At 42.8% G+C, this 19,726-nt stretch overlaps 1 protein-coding gene across 1 annotated transcript; it reads right to left on the bottom strand.

Annotated features, from left to right (window-relative positions):
• Positions 1-743: 743 nt before the first annotated feature.
• On the bottom strand, positions 744-19,441 carry LOC113011943 (zinc finger protein DPF3-like). The gene is made up of 10 exons (XM_026151823.1): positions 19,361-19,441; positions 10,029-10,189; positions 9,169-9,276; positions 6,927-7,054; positions 5,965-6,060; positions 5,725-5,785; positions 2,450-2,491; positions 1,714-1,854; positions 1,185-1,298; positions 744-1,087 (listed from the first exon to the last, which is right to left on the bottom strand). Exons 1-10 carry the CDS (start codon positions 19,390-19,392, stop codon positions 927-929), a joined length of 1,044 nt encoding a protein of 347 aa, XP_026007608.1. The 5' UTR covers positions 19,393-19,441; the 3' UTR covers positions 744-926.
• Between the last annotated feature and the right edge of the window lie 285 nt (positions 19,442-19,726).

Raw genomic sequence — 19,726 nt, 5'->3', positions numbered from 1 at the left:
AGTCTGGACCACAAGTGGTGCTCCACTGTGCCGTGTTGCAAGCATGTCTGAAAACTAGACCAATGTTGGACTACAAAATGCTCGTGCATGACCCTTAATTAGTTTTATTGTCCAGTACAATGTGCAAAATGCAGTTTGTCTAAATCAGATTTAAACTGGTAACAATCACTCGCATACCATCTATTCTTGTCTTGTAATCTACTTGTTCTCTGACAAGGTACCACAAACGCTTACCTTCGATTTGATTTGTCCCCCTTGTGTAAAGACTATAAAGGTTTCTTCATCCAAACATTTCCAGTGGCCTGTGGCACTCCTTTCATTGGTTCCTTCATTTTCATACGTTCAATTCAGAGTTAGAGCAGAAGAAGAGGTCTTCATAGTCACACTGACTACTGATTCAAAAATATCCAGTAGTTCTGCAATGCAAGTATGGGTCTGCAATGACATTCAATCATCTACCAAACTTATCATTCACTTAAAAAACAAAAAGTCTTGTCTGCAATTTTCCAATTTCTCCAGTGTTTTTGTTCATAACCCTTCTGCTCCAGTGAGGGAAGAAAAAACAAAAAAGCCACACTCCAAAAACATCTTCTGTTCTGCACGGAGTCACTTGTCAGGAAAAACTGACAGTCCTTTGTAACCTTAAATGTCATATATATATATATATATATATATATATATATATATATATATATATATATATATATATATATATATATATATATATATATATGTAAGAAGGTGTTCATAAATTAATTAACAATGTTCAGTAGATGAAATACCACTTGCTTGCATTTCTGTCCTGAAATCATCACTTTGTGCTTTCCGCAAACAAAAACAAAAAACATTGAAAAAGAAGCAGCAGATTTTTGCCAGAGGTTAATCCATATTAAAAAAAATGTCTCTTTAAATCTAAAAGATTTTCTTTATCTGTGACGGCCGGGTATCCCATTGCCGTTTGCAGCCGGCTCTTCCAGCTCGTCGTCCTCAAAGCCATGAAAAGTGGAAGTGTCGCTCTCTGAGGTGGTGCCGAAGAGCTCCTCAGCTCCAGTAAAAGTCCCGTCTTCCTTCTCTTCTCCACAGTCAGCTGGAACACCGGACAGGAGAGCAACAGAGTCAAGAAAGAAAATCATATGGCAATCATCACAGCATAATAAATCATGCAAAGATATATGTGAACATACTTGTGCACTGGCAGGCTGAGCAGGGAGACACAGATTTACCCGTTTTCTTGTTTGAGCCCTGGCATTTATTACAGTAACTGTTGGGAATGCTGGTCCCACCTGGACCCTTTGGACCTAAACAGGAATTTCCAGAAAGAAATCAAAGTTTTAATGACAGTTGATTTAACCCAGATTATGTTAGGTACCTATACAACTTATACAAACAGAATATAACTTAAGTGAAAACCAGGTGACATTTGTCCTGAAGAAGCCAGTTTGCAGAAAAAAATGTTCTACAATTTTAATTGCATTAAATAAAATTACATTTAATTTAATTACATTTGTCTACACCTAAAAAAAGGATTAGGATTTTGCATTGGGATAAAAACAAACAAAACAACCCCCCCCAAAAGAAAACAACAACTTTAAAATATAACCAGACCAGGGTTGACAAGAAGCAAAATAATCGGGGTGAATATAACTTAAATATAACTTAAAGTGTTAAAAAAGAGGAACCTAAACAGGAGCCACAGGTGTCACATTTACTTACGTTTGTGTCTGTCAGTCTGTGGTGCAGTGGGGGGTTGGGAGGCAACTGTGCTCCTTTCCCCGGCTCTGTCCTCCTCTGCCAGGTGAGAATGGGTGTAGTGGTAACTTAGTCCTGTGCGGTTCCTGTAGCGCTTTGCACAGACTGCAAGAAACACAGGGGAGATGATCAGTCTCACTACTGTGGCTGCGTTTCATTATATAAATATAATTCTGGGAACACAGCATTTCTAAACGTGGAGTTGGGCAGGTGTTTTCCCCCCTGCATCATCTGGCCATTTGTTTTTAGGATTATGGCTGGTTCTCATAGAGACCTTCACAAAGCTTTTGAGTTAAAATTCCACAGAGCATCTGCTTAGATGGTAATAATGTCAAAGAAACATAGCTACAAAATATTTGTATGTACCCTTTTGCCTTTATAGGCAACAACAAAGTGCAGACTGATAGCATCATTGAGCATAGAAGAAAATGGAAGAAATTCTATCTAATGGAGCTAACTATTCTACTTCTGGCACCAGCACTTTAAGATCTGATTACAACAGTGAGTCAAATAAAACACCAAGCCACACATCATAATAACCGTGGCTCAGATTCAAAGCACCAAGGGCACCTTTCAGCTTGAGAAAAATAACATAATGTAAGGGCTAAATCTATAATGGCAACTCTTGCAACAATACCACTCAACAACCGATCAAAATAAATATCTACAGAACTACAGTCAGAACAACAAATCAACGTACCTGAGGTTGAAGATTTGGAGTTCTGCCTTTGTTTGTATCTGTCTGAAACAGAAAAGACAAAAACACAAGAAGAAAGAGAAAAGATGAGGGTGTGTTTTTCCACACAGAGTCAGCAAATGGAGTCAAATCCAATACCCCTTACTTGGATTTTCCACATGCAACTTGCATGTACAAGAATAGCTAAGACTGCAGTCACAGTAGTTCACAAAGTTTCATCCTGTTAAGTCCATAATTTGTTTTGCAAAGACACATTTTTTGTAGTTTTGCCTCTGTGCACCATCACCGAGTGGATTTTAAATTAAACAATCAAGATGTCGTTGAAGTGCAAACATTCAGGTTTAAAATAAGCAGGTTTTACAACAATTGTGCATCAACAGTTTAGGAATTACAGCCATTTCAATACATGGTCTCATTGGTAATTGGATAATTGGCTGACAAGTACTTGTCTTGTTATTTTATGACTAATAAGAAAGCAGATATAATCAGGGACGCACATAAGTGGTCCGCATGTGCGCATTCGCTGTCAAAATAAAAGACGCGCACCAGATAAGAAGCTGCAACACGCGTTTGCGTCCATATAAAAGGCTGTTTTTGTCCGCTAGAGTGGGATTTTCACGGCACATTCTGCACCACATCTCTGTGCGTTCATCATTTGTTTGAAGCCAGCTCACCTCCTGCAACCACTTTTCCGAGAATATGTGCTTCTTTTGTGGTTCAGACTCCTGACATTTCTTTGGAGGTGGAGGAACACCAAAGTAATTGCTTAAAGGAGCTTCTTCGACATCTTTAAGAGTTCTAAACAAATGTCTGTCCTCCTCCAGAAAATCTTATGGACGCAAACGCGCGTTGCAACTTCCTATCTGGTGCGCGTCTTTCATTTTGACAGCAAATGCGCACCTGCGGACCACTTATGTGCAGCCCTGGATATAATATTGGAAGCTCATTCAAAGTGTTAAATTTCTATTTTTTTTGTTCCACTGTGATTTTAAATGAGATGTTAATGCAAGTGAGTGAGGCAGTCATGAGGCTGAAATACCCCCCCCCCCCCCAAAAAAAAAAAACATTCAGAGAGATGGGAAAAACTTTCCAAGTGGCCAAATCAACAATCTGGTGCATGATTCAAAAGAATGAATGCACTGTACTGGCAGCTCAGCAACACCAAAATCTCTGAAAGAACACAGAAAAGCGCATGATGACAGAATTATTTCCATAGCTCAGAAAACCAGCTTCACATCTAGTCAGGAGGTAAACTAGACACATCGTTATCAAGATCTACGACCATGAAACGCTTTCATGAATCGAAAAATAGCGCAGGCTGCACGCCAGTGGTTACACTCAAGATTACAAAGGTCAGATTAGACTTTGTGAGAGAACATCAAAAAGAGTTTGCACAGTTCTGAAACAAAAAATCTCTACAGATGAAATCAAGGTCAACTTGCACCAGATTGACTGAAACAGAAAGCTATGGAGAACAAGACAAACAACTCATGATCTGAAGCAATCCACATCATCTATCAGTATGGATGGAAATCGAGAACCGGCTCCTAGCAGTCGAATTCCTCGGAATTGTTAGTCTGCCCGCCTATAGATCCCACTTATCAGTTCTTGCACTTCCGCTACAATCTGCTGATGTCAGTTGTCGGAGGAGGTAAATAGTTGAGCAGTTTAAAGAGTGGATATGGACATTACTTTTAATTTTATTGCACTAAAGGACAAGAGTGTAATGGTAAAGAGCAAAGTGCATCCAGGACAGAAGTAACTGTATTAAACTGTTAACACACCTTCGGTCTTAGCAAGCAGCTGTACAGACAGCATGCTAATGCTAAGCTATCCAAAAAACCAGAGTGGTGCTAAAGCCGAGTGAATGACGATCCCAGCCCAGGACTGGAGTCAAGTAATTCGTCATTTGGGAGCAGCGGTGAAGTCAGTCGCCGCTAAACTTCCTCAGGTAACAAAAGGATGAGCCGTCAAGCTGCAGCCTCCGTTTCTACCTGTTCATGGGACGTAAAATCACTGTGGCAAGTCTCTTTGTGCTTCATTTTTGCTTTGTGCTGTTTGCTTTCTGTTCATACCTAAATACTAAGAAAGATCATATGTGTGGCCTCATTAGGACAGGGATTTGTTTTTGTGTGTTGGGCTGTAGCCTCAGGTTTATATTGTTTAATGATAATGAACAGACAGTGTGCTTCAGGTCATTTTACAGAGCAACATGAAAGTAATGTTATAAGTAGTATAGTGAATTATTTTCTCCTTAATTAAGTAATGTACTGCATTACTTTTAATAAAAGTGTTCTGTGTAATATGTGAAATAAATTATTCACAACAAAGAGAGGAAATGCATCCAACACGCACAAACAGTTGATTACACGACATGCAATTAATTGGCACGAATGTAATGTCTTTGATATGATGGCAGTAACTCTGAAAGCACAGCTAGTGAGAGCCCAATGAGAATCAATGGGAGAATTGACAAGGATTCGAATCAATAAGTAATATCGATAAAGGAATCGAAATTGCTAAATTCTTATCAATTCCCATCCCTTTCTGTCAGCTGTAGTGGAGATAATGTTATAGTAGGGCATGTAGAGGTGCTGGTAGTATTGGGTCACTGGTGTTAATTGATGATGTGACTGCTGATACACAGACAGGACGAATTGTAAAGTCCACTGTGGTGGTGTACAATAGCAAACCTACAAAATTGTTAAAGTTTAACAAGTCTAGCTATATTGTTGGTAACTGACTTTGAGGGTTGCTGTTGACCATGACAGAATTTTGAAGAGGAAATCTTGATCTGTAGGTGCTCTTAACAGCCTCACAACCAAGGAAAGCCTTTTTCTTATCCTTTCTCACACACAGCAAGACAATCTCTGCATCAGACGTGTTCTCGCTACTGAAAATACCTAGCTTGGTTTAGGTCAGAGCTCGGATAGAGGGTGTAGGAGGCAGGACACATGATGCCCACTCACAGAATTCATCAAACAATTACCTGCTCCTTTTTTCACATGAGCTCATGAGCAAAGTGTGAAAGCGGCTTAAACATTATTCTTCCAATTAGGTCTAAAATACAAACTGACTCTGTAAAAAGCCTGTCCAATTTATTTTATCAGTGAGGAGTGTAAACAGTAGTACTCTAGGAAACTGTTAGTCTCGACTGTACAAGGTTACAACGTTAGATAACAAAATGAGAAGAAGAAGAAGAAAAAAAAGAATTCAGCAGATTATCTACAAATCATCTGTATGACGGTTAAATGATTTAAGAATTTGTCTCGACTTACTATCACAGACATATGGCTTATCATCATCTAGATCTGTCCTCCTGCGACCTGAACCCCGACCCTGAAGAAAGGCAAAAAAAATAAATAAATTCAATGAGACTGTCTGCTATGGAATCTGTGTTTTTAACATACAGACGTAACACATAAAAGATCAGCCTGAGTTAACTGTGATTTGACTTTTTTGATTTTTCTAAACTGCATCTCCAGTATGTGTCCATCATCGTTTCTCCAGCCACTTACTCTTCCTTTTCCCCGATGTCTCCGCTTGGGAGTGTCCACCTCGTAGTCGTCATCGTCATTGAAAGCATCTTCTGCTGCATCTGCCTCCAGAACCCTCTGGGACAGAGAGAGAGATAGAGTAATGGATGATCAGTACTGATTAGAGCTTAGCTAGCTAGAGGAAAGGGGGGGAAATAAATAAAAACACTGTGATGAGGCAACATTTTGATTTTGATCACATCAGTTGCAAAGCCTGTGAGGATTTGGGTCAACAATGCCCTCAGCCCTAACCTTGACATCTTAATACATCTCCATTTTCATTTCGATCCCAACAACAAAGCTATACAGCTTTTCAAAATCTTAGTTTAGAACAAACATTTGAAGCATTAACAAAACACTTTAAGCACATTTCCCCCCCCCCCCCCCCAAAGATTTAATGTCTTTATACGTGCAGTTGTTGTGACTACTGAAAGTTATGGCTCTCCTCATTTATTTGGAAAGGGCTTTGGTCTTGTTCACGCAAAATAGTATTACCAGAGCGGCTGCAGAGTGGCAAGATTTCCTTCTGAAAGGACTTGGCCATTATGCTCCAAGCACCCTCTTTCCATAAATATGAATGTTTCCACAAGAGTATTTTAGTGGAATGTGTGATGCTAGGAGATATACCTGCTTTTGACTTGCAACAAGAAACAATAAAGATACTGACTTTTTTTCACAGGCAGAGCTACTGCATTGAAAACTCAAGTTCTATACCTTCCCTTTTCCTAAAATGCCTCTCAGCGAGACAACAGTCATCTAACAAGCACCGCAGGTCAGCTGAAAAAACTTGGCAGGTTGCCTTGGCAACCAGTTGGGGCACTAAACATCACTGTGAGTGCCAAGGCCTTCGATCGTTTAACTGATACCACACAAGATTAACATTTTAAAATGTTTACCGGATGCTATGAACCGCACTGATCCACACGCAGTTTGACTGGACCCACCTGGATCTCCAGCAGGCTCTCCTCGTCGTTCTTGGAGGCGTTCCTCTTGTCTAGGCCCTCTCCACGAAGCAGAGCTTCCAGTGTAGTGCTCTGAGTCGGCAACGTGTCCTTTGACATGAGACCGCCGTCTGCATGAAGACAAATAACAGGCAACATGTGATGAGTCATCACAACACCGGCTTAGTGTTTGTCAACTGTGCGCTTTAAGTGAAAACGTCAGAGTGCTAATACACAGCATGTGCAGTGTATCACCATCAAGCACTATAATTTCGATAGGAACCAGCAGTGTCACAAACTGTGACCTGCATGAGCAGCTTTTATCAGCATAATTCCATTATCTTCCTTCTCTTCCACTCTTACTAGAACTCATGAAAGCATGTGGCAATTTGGTGTAGCATTTGTTTTTTCTAATGCTTATCATCTCTTTGTCCTGCAGCAGAATGTGTCATCACAGCCATTTTTCCACAACAATATACTGCTGGAAAACAACAAAAAACAAAACATACATGTACTGGCTCTGAGGAAGACTGCACAGTCACTGAGCTCTCGGTACTGTTGCCCTATGCGGACATTATGCTGACTTTGTCCACAGGAATGTACTTATGTGGCTTATCACTTTAACTTGAACACATGCAGATATCTCCTCCTACACTGACGATCTAAACAAACAGTGTAGGAGGCGAGCAGGTTGAGCAGACAAAGCAGAACAAACAAAAGCTTTGACAGCTAGTCGGATCCACACATCTTATTTGCACAATCTCCTCTACAGAGAGCTTCATGATCATCCAGTTGCTTTGTGGGTCTTTGAAGAGGACATACTTCAAAGCCCCAGCTTTTGCAGAATATTGAGCACGTAGGACCTGAAACAGCAGGACTGCATAGGTGAGAGGCAGGCACAAAGAGATAGGTACGAGAGGGAGAAAGCTCTATGCTTCTTAAAAATTGGCCCTTCCACCATGTGGCAGCAGCCCCTCACCATTGTGTCTGCACACGTTGACTTTCAACTCTCCGCGACGAGACAACCCCCCCTCACCCCCCTCCCTCCCTCCCTCTCTCAACCCATGGGAGCTGGGGGGGGCTAAAAATAGAGCCGGCAGCAGCCTGCAGCAGGGAGCTGATTCTGCATGCAACCCCAGTCCCTCTAGCACACCATCAGACAGTGAGACAGACTCTGGTTGCTGCCCTGAGCTGGCCACCTCTGGCCAGCTGTACAATGTGCTCCATATAAGAGACGCCAGGTTAAATCGGGGTACGTTTCCCCTCTGATGGGCACTCACACACAGCGCATACCAATCCACTTTTTATTGGAGAAGGGAAGGGACAGCAGGGTGGTGGTGTGGTCTCGGCAAGCACAAGCTCAGTGGAAAACAATAGGCTACAATGGGATGTGTTTAGGAAACAAAGGCTTTGTTCACATGCTGTCACTACATCTTGGTTTCTCTTTCCAGTCTCTCTCGCTCTCTCTCGCTTCCTCAACATCCCAACAATTTTTCCTTCTAACATGCAAAACACATAAACACAGCACCACAATCTTGGAGGTTTCTGTCAAAACATTATGCCATTTTCTTTTTGCAGAAACTACTTGAAAGAGAAAGATGTAACCTTGCATTTCTGTGTTTATTCCTTAGGATAGTGTAACCTCCCAGTGGGTATGAAAGCTTTGGGCACAGAATGGACCTGTTACTCGGTGTTGAGAAAGACTGGCCACCAAACACAGACACACTGCGTGGCAGGCTACAGGGAGAGAAAGATGAAAGAGTTGCCAGAGAGAAAGAGACAAACCCAATCAGTAAGGGAGGTGGCAAGTAGAAAATAAGATGGAGTGAGAATATAGAGAGGGTAAATGTGTTGAGTGAGCTGTTTCAAGTGGCAGTCAGAGAAGACCAAACTTCATTCCATAACATTTATTAAATACTGTCTGCAGTGGCCAAACTCTGTCTCGCTGCTCCCAGCAGCGGTAAATCTAATTACATGTTCTACTTCTCACAAAACAAGTTTACCAGCCGTGGTGAACACAGCCACATTTCATCCTCTGAAAAATGACTGGCAGCCTGCTCTGCTCATTGCGCTGAGACTGACTGATATGCTTTTAGTGAGATTATTCCAGATCATCACCAGTAATCACATGAGCTGAAGGAGGTGGGTGGAGATCGAGGGGGAGCCGGCTGAGTGGGAGGAGAAGCTGAGTGGAGCAGAGAGCGGTGGGCAGGTGACATGCCGAGAAGAGGCTGCAGGGTCTTACCGAGCTGGAGGCCGTAAATGCCCAGGCGGGGATCTGTGGAGTTGTGCAGCCGTCTTTTCTTTCGCCAGCAGCGGGCGGGGTACGTGTACATCTGTCCGGCTGCAACACCTGTAGAATGGACGCCATGAATGAAAATTCAAGTCTCATGGCAATTTGTTTGTTTCGACATAAAGTCCTTCAAACGTTTTGTTTTTCTCTATGCCTGCACCAATTTTTCTGTCTGACACTGACAGGACAGTCTCCAAACCACCAAACCATAACAAACTAAACCAAATCATGATCATTTACTAATCCTAGCCAAGTAGTTTTGTTCCCTAAACTTCACTAAAAAGCACTTAATAATGTATTTTATGTCTTTTAGCTGAAGGTTACTTGCCACTCCCAACCACTTTTCCATTAGTATATACTCTGATTGGCTCGACTCGTTTTCCACCGAATATGCGTAGGGCTCATTACAGTAACGTGACCGAACGTCCCATGACATCATTTGTTTGGGACACAAATGCCACAACAAAGGAGGAAGTCGAGGCGATGGCATAACTGCTGCTCGGTCTGTGGCTTTTTGTCAAACTTTTTTTGTGTAGCCATTTCTCTCACTGCTGGGCTTCAAGATCGCCGTTTTGATTTTCATGAAGGAGACGCTCTCATGACTCATCGAGTGACGTCGCTGACTATCTAATCGGTGGAATTCAGTCTGTTGATGTCTCCTTTTCGGATCATCTCGGATCCCTTGGAACCCCGGTCAAGTAGGTACTTGAAAAGTACCTGGTACCAGGTAATAATGGAAACACTAAAAACCGTGTCGAACTGATCCAAGTCTTCTTTCTTTTTGCATGCATAGTGTGGGTGTTTTCACTCACCGGGGCTGCGATGGTGACGTTCCATCCAGATGTAGCAGTTGTTCTGGGCCACCCCGGTTTGAGAGTCCAGGAATGGCAGGCGGACGCTGCGTTCAGCGCACAGGCGGGCATTGTAGCTGCGGCACTGCTCAATGGCCTCTTTATAAAACTGGTCGCCCAACCTGTCAAAAATAAGCAAAGATCAATGACAAGGGTAGATATGGTTGGTTAACTTTAACTAATTGTAAATGACATCACCTGCTGGTTAATGAACTCCTGTTTTTAACCTACGAGCATTAAAACACACCTTCACTACATGGGACTCCTAAGGGGTGGATGTGACGAACATTACTTGCTCAAACAATACCAAGCCATCAATCAAAATGTATGCTTGCCTTAAAGCACATTCTGCTTTATCATTCATTTTGACTCTAGGGGGACAACAGACAATGTGCAAACAGACACACCGTGTTGTAGAGATGCACCGACTGATCAGTCAGGGACCAGGATCGGTCCAATCCTAGCATGCTGACCCCTGACTAGGGATGGGTATCGAAAACCGGTTCTTGTTGAGAACCGGTTCCCACTGTTTCAATTCCTTGGAAGTGTTTGCCATGTTTGCAAACGATTCCCTTATCGATTCCAGTCGCCCCGAATGACGTCACCACGTTGCGGAGCGTCATTTACCTGGCAGGAAACATGGCGCCTAAGCGGCTCAAACGCTCAAAAGTTTGATTATACTTTATGAGAACCGATGACAACAGGGCAACTTGCAATACTTGCAAAGTAGATATTTCATTTAAGGGAGGAAACACTACGAATATGCAAAAGCATTTGCTCACAAAACACGCGATGACACGCGTTTTTAATTCCGCTCCGGACTCGTGACTCTCAACCCAGCAGCAGCGCTAACGTTTGCACGTCCTCTCCCGTTAATGCGGCAGGTAAATAATCAACAACAGTGCATATTATGTTAGTGCAATCTGCCTTATTACAAGACCTGCCATTACTGTACATGTAGGTGACCATGATGAGAGAGACAGACAGAGTCTGGCTGGCGCTCGCTGGCAGTTCTCGCTGCAGTCTACCGGTAGCGTCTCCTTTCAGGCCAGGATAGACTAATGTCACCGAGCAGTGTCTAAGTTTGTGGTCAAAGGCTTGCACCCATTTGCCACAGCAGATGCCCCCGATTTTTGGTAAGTGAATGTGTTTAATTGTAGGCAGGGACATTACTGGATATTCTTGTGTAATTGCCACAGAACAATTTATGTTATACTTTGTTATTGCTACAGAAGAATATTTATTTTATTATTTTACATTTACAATTTTTTTCCTGGGGACCCTGTGACACCCCATTGAAGAGCCGTAGGCTGGATCTCTTAAGATCTCACTGTTGGGTTTGTAAGGCCATGTTACTCCTAAATTTCTATCTTGTTCAAAGAGAAGATATAAAACAAAGTTCTAAGCTAATCGACCTTAGTGTTCTCCTTTTTTAAAAAGAATCGATAAAGAATCGAATCGTTAAACAGAATCGAAAATGGAATCGGAATCGTTAAAATCTTATCAATACCCATCCCTACCCCTGACCCATCTCACTTATGTCCAATTAGAAGCCGGACTGTTTCGTGCACAACAACATGAGCAAAAAGCAATTCACGTGCAAACTCACAGCCGTGTGCTAAGATGTCATCAGAGTAAACTCACTTCACTGTGAGTGAAGACACAAAATTCACACCTGGTGAAATCTATTGCATTTGCTTTTGTTTGGTAAGATAGAACATGGTAGGTAAAGGTGCATCTCATTTTCAGCACTTTTTTGTCAGGGGTTTAAATGAGAGGAGATCCAGGAAGTTGCTGCAGTTTGGGGAAAACTGTAACGTGTACTAATGTCTTTTAATCTAAAAAAAGTTACGCGAAAGGTTCATAGAAAGAAAATTGGGATCAACAAAAATTGGTACTGACACGCTATCAATTAGGGCTGGGCGATATGGCCTAAAATTCATATCGCGATATAATTTGAAGCACGTGCGGTAACGATATATATCGTGATATATTCTGTTCTTCTGTATAACGTATTTTCCACACTTAAAATCCTTTAATTTTCTCAAAAATCGAGAGTGTGCCTTATGTATGAATTCTGGTTGTGCTTACTGACCTCAAACCGATTTCTGCGTGCAGAAATCTGTTAAAAAATGTTTTAGTACAACTTTGGTAAGCCATGCTGCTTGATGGATTGTCAGAGCATTACGGCTGCCGTAGTGAGAAGCTTCGCGGAGTAATCTGGGTCCAAAACTCCGTCCCTTCAGGTCCCAAAATCAAACGAACACTGAGAGTTAAAAACTGTCAAAATTATTTCATCTTTAATAAAATGATCAGCGTTGCTGCTTTACCAGGTGCAACAATTAAGTTTAACATCCAGGCATCCATGAAAACAGAAGTTATTAAATTTAACGGAGTTAGAAGTTAGCAGGAAGTTAGCTCGCTAGTTTCCACCTAAACATTTCATACCATGTTCTAACTGAGAGATTTTTGAAGCTAATTAAAACGTACAGCTCTGCTACAACTTCCAACATAAATGAAGACAGAAAACTAAACAGCAGTGGCGTTTGCAGGGTTACTGAAGTTGGACTACCTGGTATATAATGTTGTGCTACGTGATTAATGGTTGTAGCCGCTGCGATGCTTTCAACCAGGGGTGCCCAATCCCAGTCCTCGAGATCTACTATCCTGCAGCTTTTAGATGCATCCCTACTCCAACACAGCTGAATCAAATGGTGTGATTACCTCTTTAGCATGGCATCAAGTTTGGCAAAGGCCTGATAACAAGCCATTCAGTTGATTCAGGTGTGTCAGAAGAAGGATGCGTCTAAAAGCTGCAGGACGGTAGCTCTCGAGGACTGGGATTGGGCACAGCTTGATGACATCATCAACATGCGCTATCACGGTAGAGCGGTATAGTCAAAATCTCTATATCGTTGGCCAAATTTATATCGTTTCTATCGTATATATCGCCCATCCCTACTATTAATGTTACTTTTTTTTTTAGAAATTTAAATCAGCCAATAAAAACATGTTGTATTCAACAAAAACTAGGGATTGAGACCATAGCCCCAGCAGTAAAGTGTTTCCTGTACATGAATATGGTAGAGCAAATGTGTCCTTTTGCATATGAATTTCCACACAGAAAAAAAACTCAACTGCACATCGCTGGATGTGGGTGACCTGTGTGTTGGTTGAATGCTGAATGAATGACAAGTGGACCCAGACAGGGAAGGGAGTGACAGTGGAGTTCACCGGGGAAAGGCAGTCTAAAAAACTCCATCACAGAGCCAAAAATACAATATGAAAAGTACATACTGTGGCTGCAGTGGACACTTCATTGCTTTTAACAGTCTAGGTTTCACTTCAGTTCTTTGTATGTTAACTTCTCCACAGCTGGCCGATGGACCAACAAAAGTACATCAAGAGTAGCCCACAGACCGGTTGCACCACATACTTTGCACACTGCCTCTATGGACAACAGAACACTCTCTGCAGGTAGACGGGCACTCTACGACTGCCCACGGACTGCCTTTGTGCTACCACTGCTGAAGTATAATTTCAACATCAAAGTATTTCTTCCAGAATACTTTTTTTACAATCGGTGGAGTCGCTCTCTGCTGGCCACAACCCACATGACCCACAAGCTACATCCATCTTTTATATACAGTCTATGTAGAGTAGTGGAAGAACAAAAAAGGAGCACAGAAAAGTCAAGAAAACAGTCTATATTAAAAATACTCAAAAGTTAAAAAAGCTTAACAACTCTTACAGAACAGATCGGTTTATTAGCAATTCATATTACAGCTAGCACCAGTGGGACTGAATTTAATAATGATATATCCGGTAAACATGCAATATTTGCCTTTGCACTATAGTGGAGTAGAAACAGACTGTAGAAAATGGGGATGCTCTTTTAAAGTGCAACTACTAATCAGACTTGAGTAAATCTACTCTTGTAGTTCTCACCACTGTTGACACAGCTGGGACACTGATGTGGAAGCTTCTTTGAAGAACCGGTCAAGAAGTGCTGTGCTGCTAACAATAAGGGCGACTATACATACGCAGCATCTGACATCCAAGATGTTCATCATGTACAAATGCTACGATAAAGGCCTGTTGCTTTGCTGGCTGCAGATCACTTAGCTGAAGCAGCTATAAGCTGATAGAAAGCCAGATCAAAACAAAACAAGGGAAGAAACACGTTGCTTCTTTAAAAAAAAAAAAAAGACCGCAAAGATAAAGTGCATCTTTCACACTATCTGTTTCCTGTATATTCAAGTCCCCAAGAACCCAGCAATGCTGTTAGCATCAAACCCTGTTCAATTTAGGGATCAAACTGACAGCTGAGCTTCTCACTGCTGTCTCCACCTTGCCAACAGGGGGAATTTGTGGAAAGAGAAAAAAACAATGCATCCCATTTACAACAGTTCGACCACTCTGCTGCTCCCACTCCTGAGGTTAAACATATTATTACCTCTGTGGGCTCTTTGTTTGATCTGATTCAAGACAGGCTGTGAGCTACACTGACGCTGACTGTGTTAGATTATCACGCAAACACTGAATCTGGGGTCTGATATAAAGTCACTCCTCCGACCAGCAAGCAGCCAAGACTCTCGCACTTTAGTTCCACTTTTCTTAGTGCTGCTGAGATTTTGGCACTCCCCGAGGGTTTCAATGTTAATATTCAGAGTGAAATGGGGGAGGAAATTTCACATTCAAGCCCTCAATCGCTGCCACACGCCTGGTATGGTAATTAGCCTACTTAATTAATCTCAGCAGAGTGCCTAGCACAAGGGCAGGTTCTAATTTGACTATATCAAAGACGAAGGTAACTGCTTCAACTCTGAAATCATGACACGGTACTTTGGATGCGTTTTCTACAGTTTGCTATTATATCACAGGGCCAAGAGGGCCCAATAATAGCTACTGGTTCTTCTGGTATAAACATCCCCACATCCAAATAATGAAGTTCCTCCATGTGTTCTCAATTACAGCATTAGAAGGACGGCCATTTTGAAGTGAAACTAATGAGCTGCGGGTTGTGAGTCGAGGCTGGAATTTTAAAGCGGAGGTAGAGGTGCTGGAAGGCTGATTTGTCAGTGCTGCTCGGATCCTACACTCCTCCTTTACCTCCGTCTTTGCCACCACCCTTGAGACAACGTCCAGCTATGCATTTGAGACAAAACCAGATTGTGTGTGTGTGTGAAGTTTCCGGGAAGGACAGGCTTCGTGTCAGTGTGATTGAGAAGAGTAAACAGTCGCAGGTACAGAGCTTGCGCAGGGAGGGAGATGAAAAGGGAGAGGGAAGGAAAAGCTAACAAGCAGATCATGACTAATAAACACAGGACTTTATTCTAATGAATAATTGCATTACTACTGCTCCCTGCCTAATAAAGACGTAGCTGATTGATTTGCGTTGCATACAAAGCCAAAAACAACATAAATTTCTCACATGTAGCAGGGCTTTCTCTGGCTTTAAGGTGCAGGAATTTTTACAAGCGTATTCACACAGGGATAGACTCAAAACAGATTTGCCACAAAGCATGACCACACAGGATCAGCGGTTTGACATGCTTGCTAGTAGCTCATGAAAAAAAATAATAGCATGCGGCTTGCTAATAAAACGCATAAATTAGATTTGTCAAATGTGTACCATGTGCGGAGTGTCTCGTTTCCAACAGTAAATCCCTGTCAACCTAACCTGTGTGCTTCAGTGGCATTCCTTGATATCAACACACAGCTGCGATGGGGCATAGTGTGACATATCAGTTTACTAAAAGCAGATCGGCTGCGAGTGCTCCCCGAAGTCAGCTACGGGCGCACGCTAGTGCCAAGAAACCCCTGCGATTACTCGAGTTGAATGAAGGCGGGAGAGGATGCCGGTTGGTCTCAAGTGAATCCTGGAGTGCAAGGGGGTTTGAGGAGGGAGGATGGTGGAGCATCTGAACATGTAAGTGGGTGAAAGACTTCTGGTGGTTGCTAGCTGTGTGCGCAACAGCACGAGCTGCATCAGAGCCCTGCCTCCCCCAGCAGCAGGTGTTCCAGCTTAGGTGAGAGAACTTTCTGACACCTGTAATGAGTGACAAGACCCACATGTCCAGCGACTCAGGAGGGGGGGGGGGGGGCGCGCACACATTCAGACACCACCTCCAACTCAGTATTCACAACCTTCCGCCTTGTTCTGAGAGACTAGTCTGTTGACTTGGCTGAAAGATAACTTCAACTTTATATTTTTGGACATTATTTTCATAATCGAGTTAAGATCAGAGAATGAAGCAACAGTTTGAAGAAGAACTGATCACACATGCGCAGTTAGATGATTGGATAAAGCTTTCAAGTATGCAGCTGAATAATACAATTATGTTCTGACCAACTACAGACAACTAAAATGTATCTCTGGAGCCTTAGAGAGGTGTGCAATCCACTGGTTTAGACAATCTGGCTACATTTTTAGCTTGTCTGTTTTCTATTACAAGACACAGAAGAAAAATACACAAAAATGAGCTCAAATTTGCACTAAACCAGATTTAGCTGTTAGAATTAACCATAAACACTTGAGACTTGTGTGCATGCCACAGCCTCAGAGGTATGTACAACACATCCCCGATGTCTTCCAGCTGAGCAGAGAAGGTGAGTGTGCGCATGAGGGTGAAGAACAAAAGCAAATCTTGTGGCCAGTGGGGCCTCCGCTATCAGCGTGTTCCTGTCAACGGTTCACCGTGTCACATGGCTGCGTCCGTAATGTAAGCGTGTGTCAACTCGCGTTTTGCATATCTAACGACAAACTGAGAGAGCAGGAGAGCTACGAGTGAGCTGCAGTCATGACAAAAAGCTAGTGCTTTACAATAGCCCGGCTTGTAAGGAGAATATGTAAGAGCAAAAACAAAACAACAACAAAAATCTGATATAAAACAACTTCTGTCTCGTGTGCTCTATTTAGAAGGTATCTCAAACTTGCAGGTGCACTGCTGCTCCACAGGAAGCAAGAGCTACCACATAACAAGGGTAGGGGGAGGGCCTACAGAGTGACTGCATCCTGATAGCAACCTCTGATTACACCAATCAGAACAACACAGTCTGGCTGAGGGCAGGGGTAAAAAAAACCAGACCATACACCTCCACACTGCAGTACCAATAAACAGCAAGCCTGACTCACTCAAAGTCTACTCAACAGCAAATGACAAGAAAGCTGACAACACGAATCCGGCGGGTGGAACGTCAGGAGAGCTGCGGATGGAAGATGTGTCCAGGCGGCAGATAAACTCCAGCTGTGGCTCAAATTTTAATGAGCAGCTTTATGCGCTCCCCTTATTAATTAAATATTCCAGCCTCCATTTTAATCAGCAGATTCTGGAGATTACTGTCGTCCAACAGAGCTCAGAGAAGGGGACAGACCTCAACCAGGCGTGCGCGGGCCTGCATGCTCCTGCTCCATCAGCCTCATCCTCACAAAGTCAAACTAGCAGTTCCATTTCCCTGAAGTGAATCATCTTAATACAAAAAAAGGTCAAACTGGTCTACGGGAGCGACATCCAATTAGTGTCAAGTGTGACTAATTATAATCTGACAAACGTGTGAAATGAAGTCAGAAACCCGAGACAGAGGCTAATTATAGCAGATTGAAACACTTCATTAAGCACAGCTTATAGCAAGGAGACATTCCACATCAGAATGCTAAAACGTCAGTGAGATGAAGCAGCGGCTTGACAGCAGACAGATACCGAGACTTGCTGGGACACAAGAGAAATGGCCCAACACCGGTAGTCATGAAATGCACCTCTGCGTGCTCTCGTGAAAAGGCGTGAGGTACGAGAACAGCAGCAGTTTAGATGGGGAGGGAATTATTTATTGAACATTTGCAATGAACATCGAGTGTGTTCGCTGAGCTGCTCAGGTGCCAGCAGGAGGAGGCTGTGATTGCACCGGGCAATTCCCCGGTGAGTAAAACTGTTGAGCAGTTTGAGCGAAAATTGAGAGCATGCGCAGTCGACTGAGGAGTACATAACGATTCAACATGCCCCCCCCAATTTCTTTTTTTTTGTGTGCAGGAGGCCACTTTACTGGATCATCACAAATACATATACATATATACTCTGGATGCTTAAAATTAACTTCTCCCTAGATGGTGCAAAAAACACCATCCTTTCCAGCATCCTTTCCTAGGTGTAATAATGCCTCAATAACAATGGCAGCATGGGGTGCATGGATGTGCAAGGTGCTGTGAGGTCCACTCCTTGTGCTCACAGTCCACTGAGGTGGCAGGGTACCTCTGTGAAGGAGCAGATGGTTCTCCTGCTTGTGCCCAACACTTCCTCTCTGTCGGAGCATCTCTCTGACAGATGGGCCCAGGATCCTGGACCAAGCTAATCTCCAGCACTCCTCCACTTAAAGGCACAGTGGAGACAGCCTGCACTATACCTCCACAGTCCCGTGATTATAACACATCAATACAGGCGGACTGCTTGGTGACAGCCGCGCAACTTAACATGCATTTAAAGATTTAACAGACCACAATGTGCAGTACAAAAATGACAAGGAGCGAGAGGCCAAGTGTGTCTAACTTGCAGTGATACGTCTACCAGTAGGAACTGGTAAAACAATACAGAAGAACAAAGGAGAAAATGGGAGGGAAAGGTGGAGTATTTCTTTGAAGTTGAGGGACAAAAAACGGCCGTGCATGCACTATTTGAGCGCAGGGTGACAGCCTATTTTCAGCGGCGGAGTCAACTGCTGTCACTTTTGTCGATTTCGCCAGCAAGCATGCAAATACAAAATGCCTCCTCCCTTGCTTTACCGGGTCCTGACCACGTCTGCGCTCGGAGGAGCCAAAGTTGACATGTCGACAATTCACACCAACTATAAAGGACTTTCGGAATGTCCGATGATATTTCGCCGCTATGCCCCACCGAGCGAAGGAAGAAATTCGGCTTTTTAATTATTCGTAACGGCGCAAAGGCACGTTGTGGACAGTTTTTTTTTTCCAAATAAATTTACAGCCCAGAAAAAGACGACACTCTCCCGTGTTGTATGCAAAGCCGTGTAGAGGAAAAGCCCCGCTAGTACAGCGAAAATGTCAAGCAGCCGAACGCACGTTGTTTAAAACCAAATGTTGAAATGTAGCGGAATTAAAAAAATAAAAAAGAAACTATACGAGGTTACTTTGCCATGCAAGAAGTACACAAAATGAATTTGGACAGCTTAATAGCTCATATGCACACGGCTGGAAATGGCATGCGCTAGCGCTCAGTTTAAATGTACGACTTGGCAACAAAGTAGATATTCACAATTTCCTCAATGTCTAAATTACTTACGCTTTTAGTGGATTCTGAATGACAGCCGCCATTTTGCTACAATGTAACGCAATATCGGCGTCTTGCAGTTCTGAGGGAAACCTACGGAAATTGACCAATCGGAGCTCAGGGTGAATTCGTGGACCAATACATCTGCAGCATGAGCGGATAGGGCGTGGCTTAATGGGGTAAACTGTCAAAATTATTTTAAAGGGTTTTCCCTTGTATTTATATTGTACACAACTGAATAACAGCACTTTTAAAGAGACCCTTACTGTAGCTTTGGATAGATATCACATGCAACTTCCTCTATTGGCTCACTGATACCATGCAGTGTATTGGCACAGAATATCAACATGGAAGCTTGGGTTTAATTATTTATTAAAA

The sequence above is a fragment of the Astatotilapia calliptera genome, chromosome 19 (genome assembly GCF_900246225.1).
Source record: "Astatotilapia calliptera chromosome 19, fAstCal1.2, whole genome shotgun sequence".
NCBI lineage: Eukaryota > Metazoa > Chordata > Actinopteri > Cichliformes > Cichlidae > Astatotilapia > Astatotilapia calliptera.
This window is presented reverse-complemented; position numbering and strand designations above follow the sequence as displayed.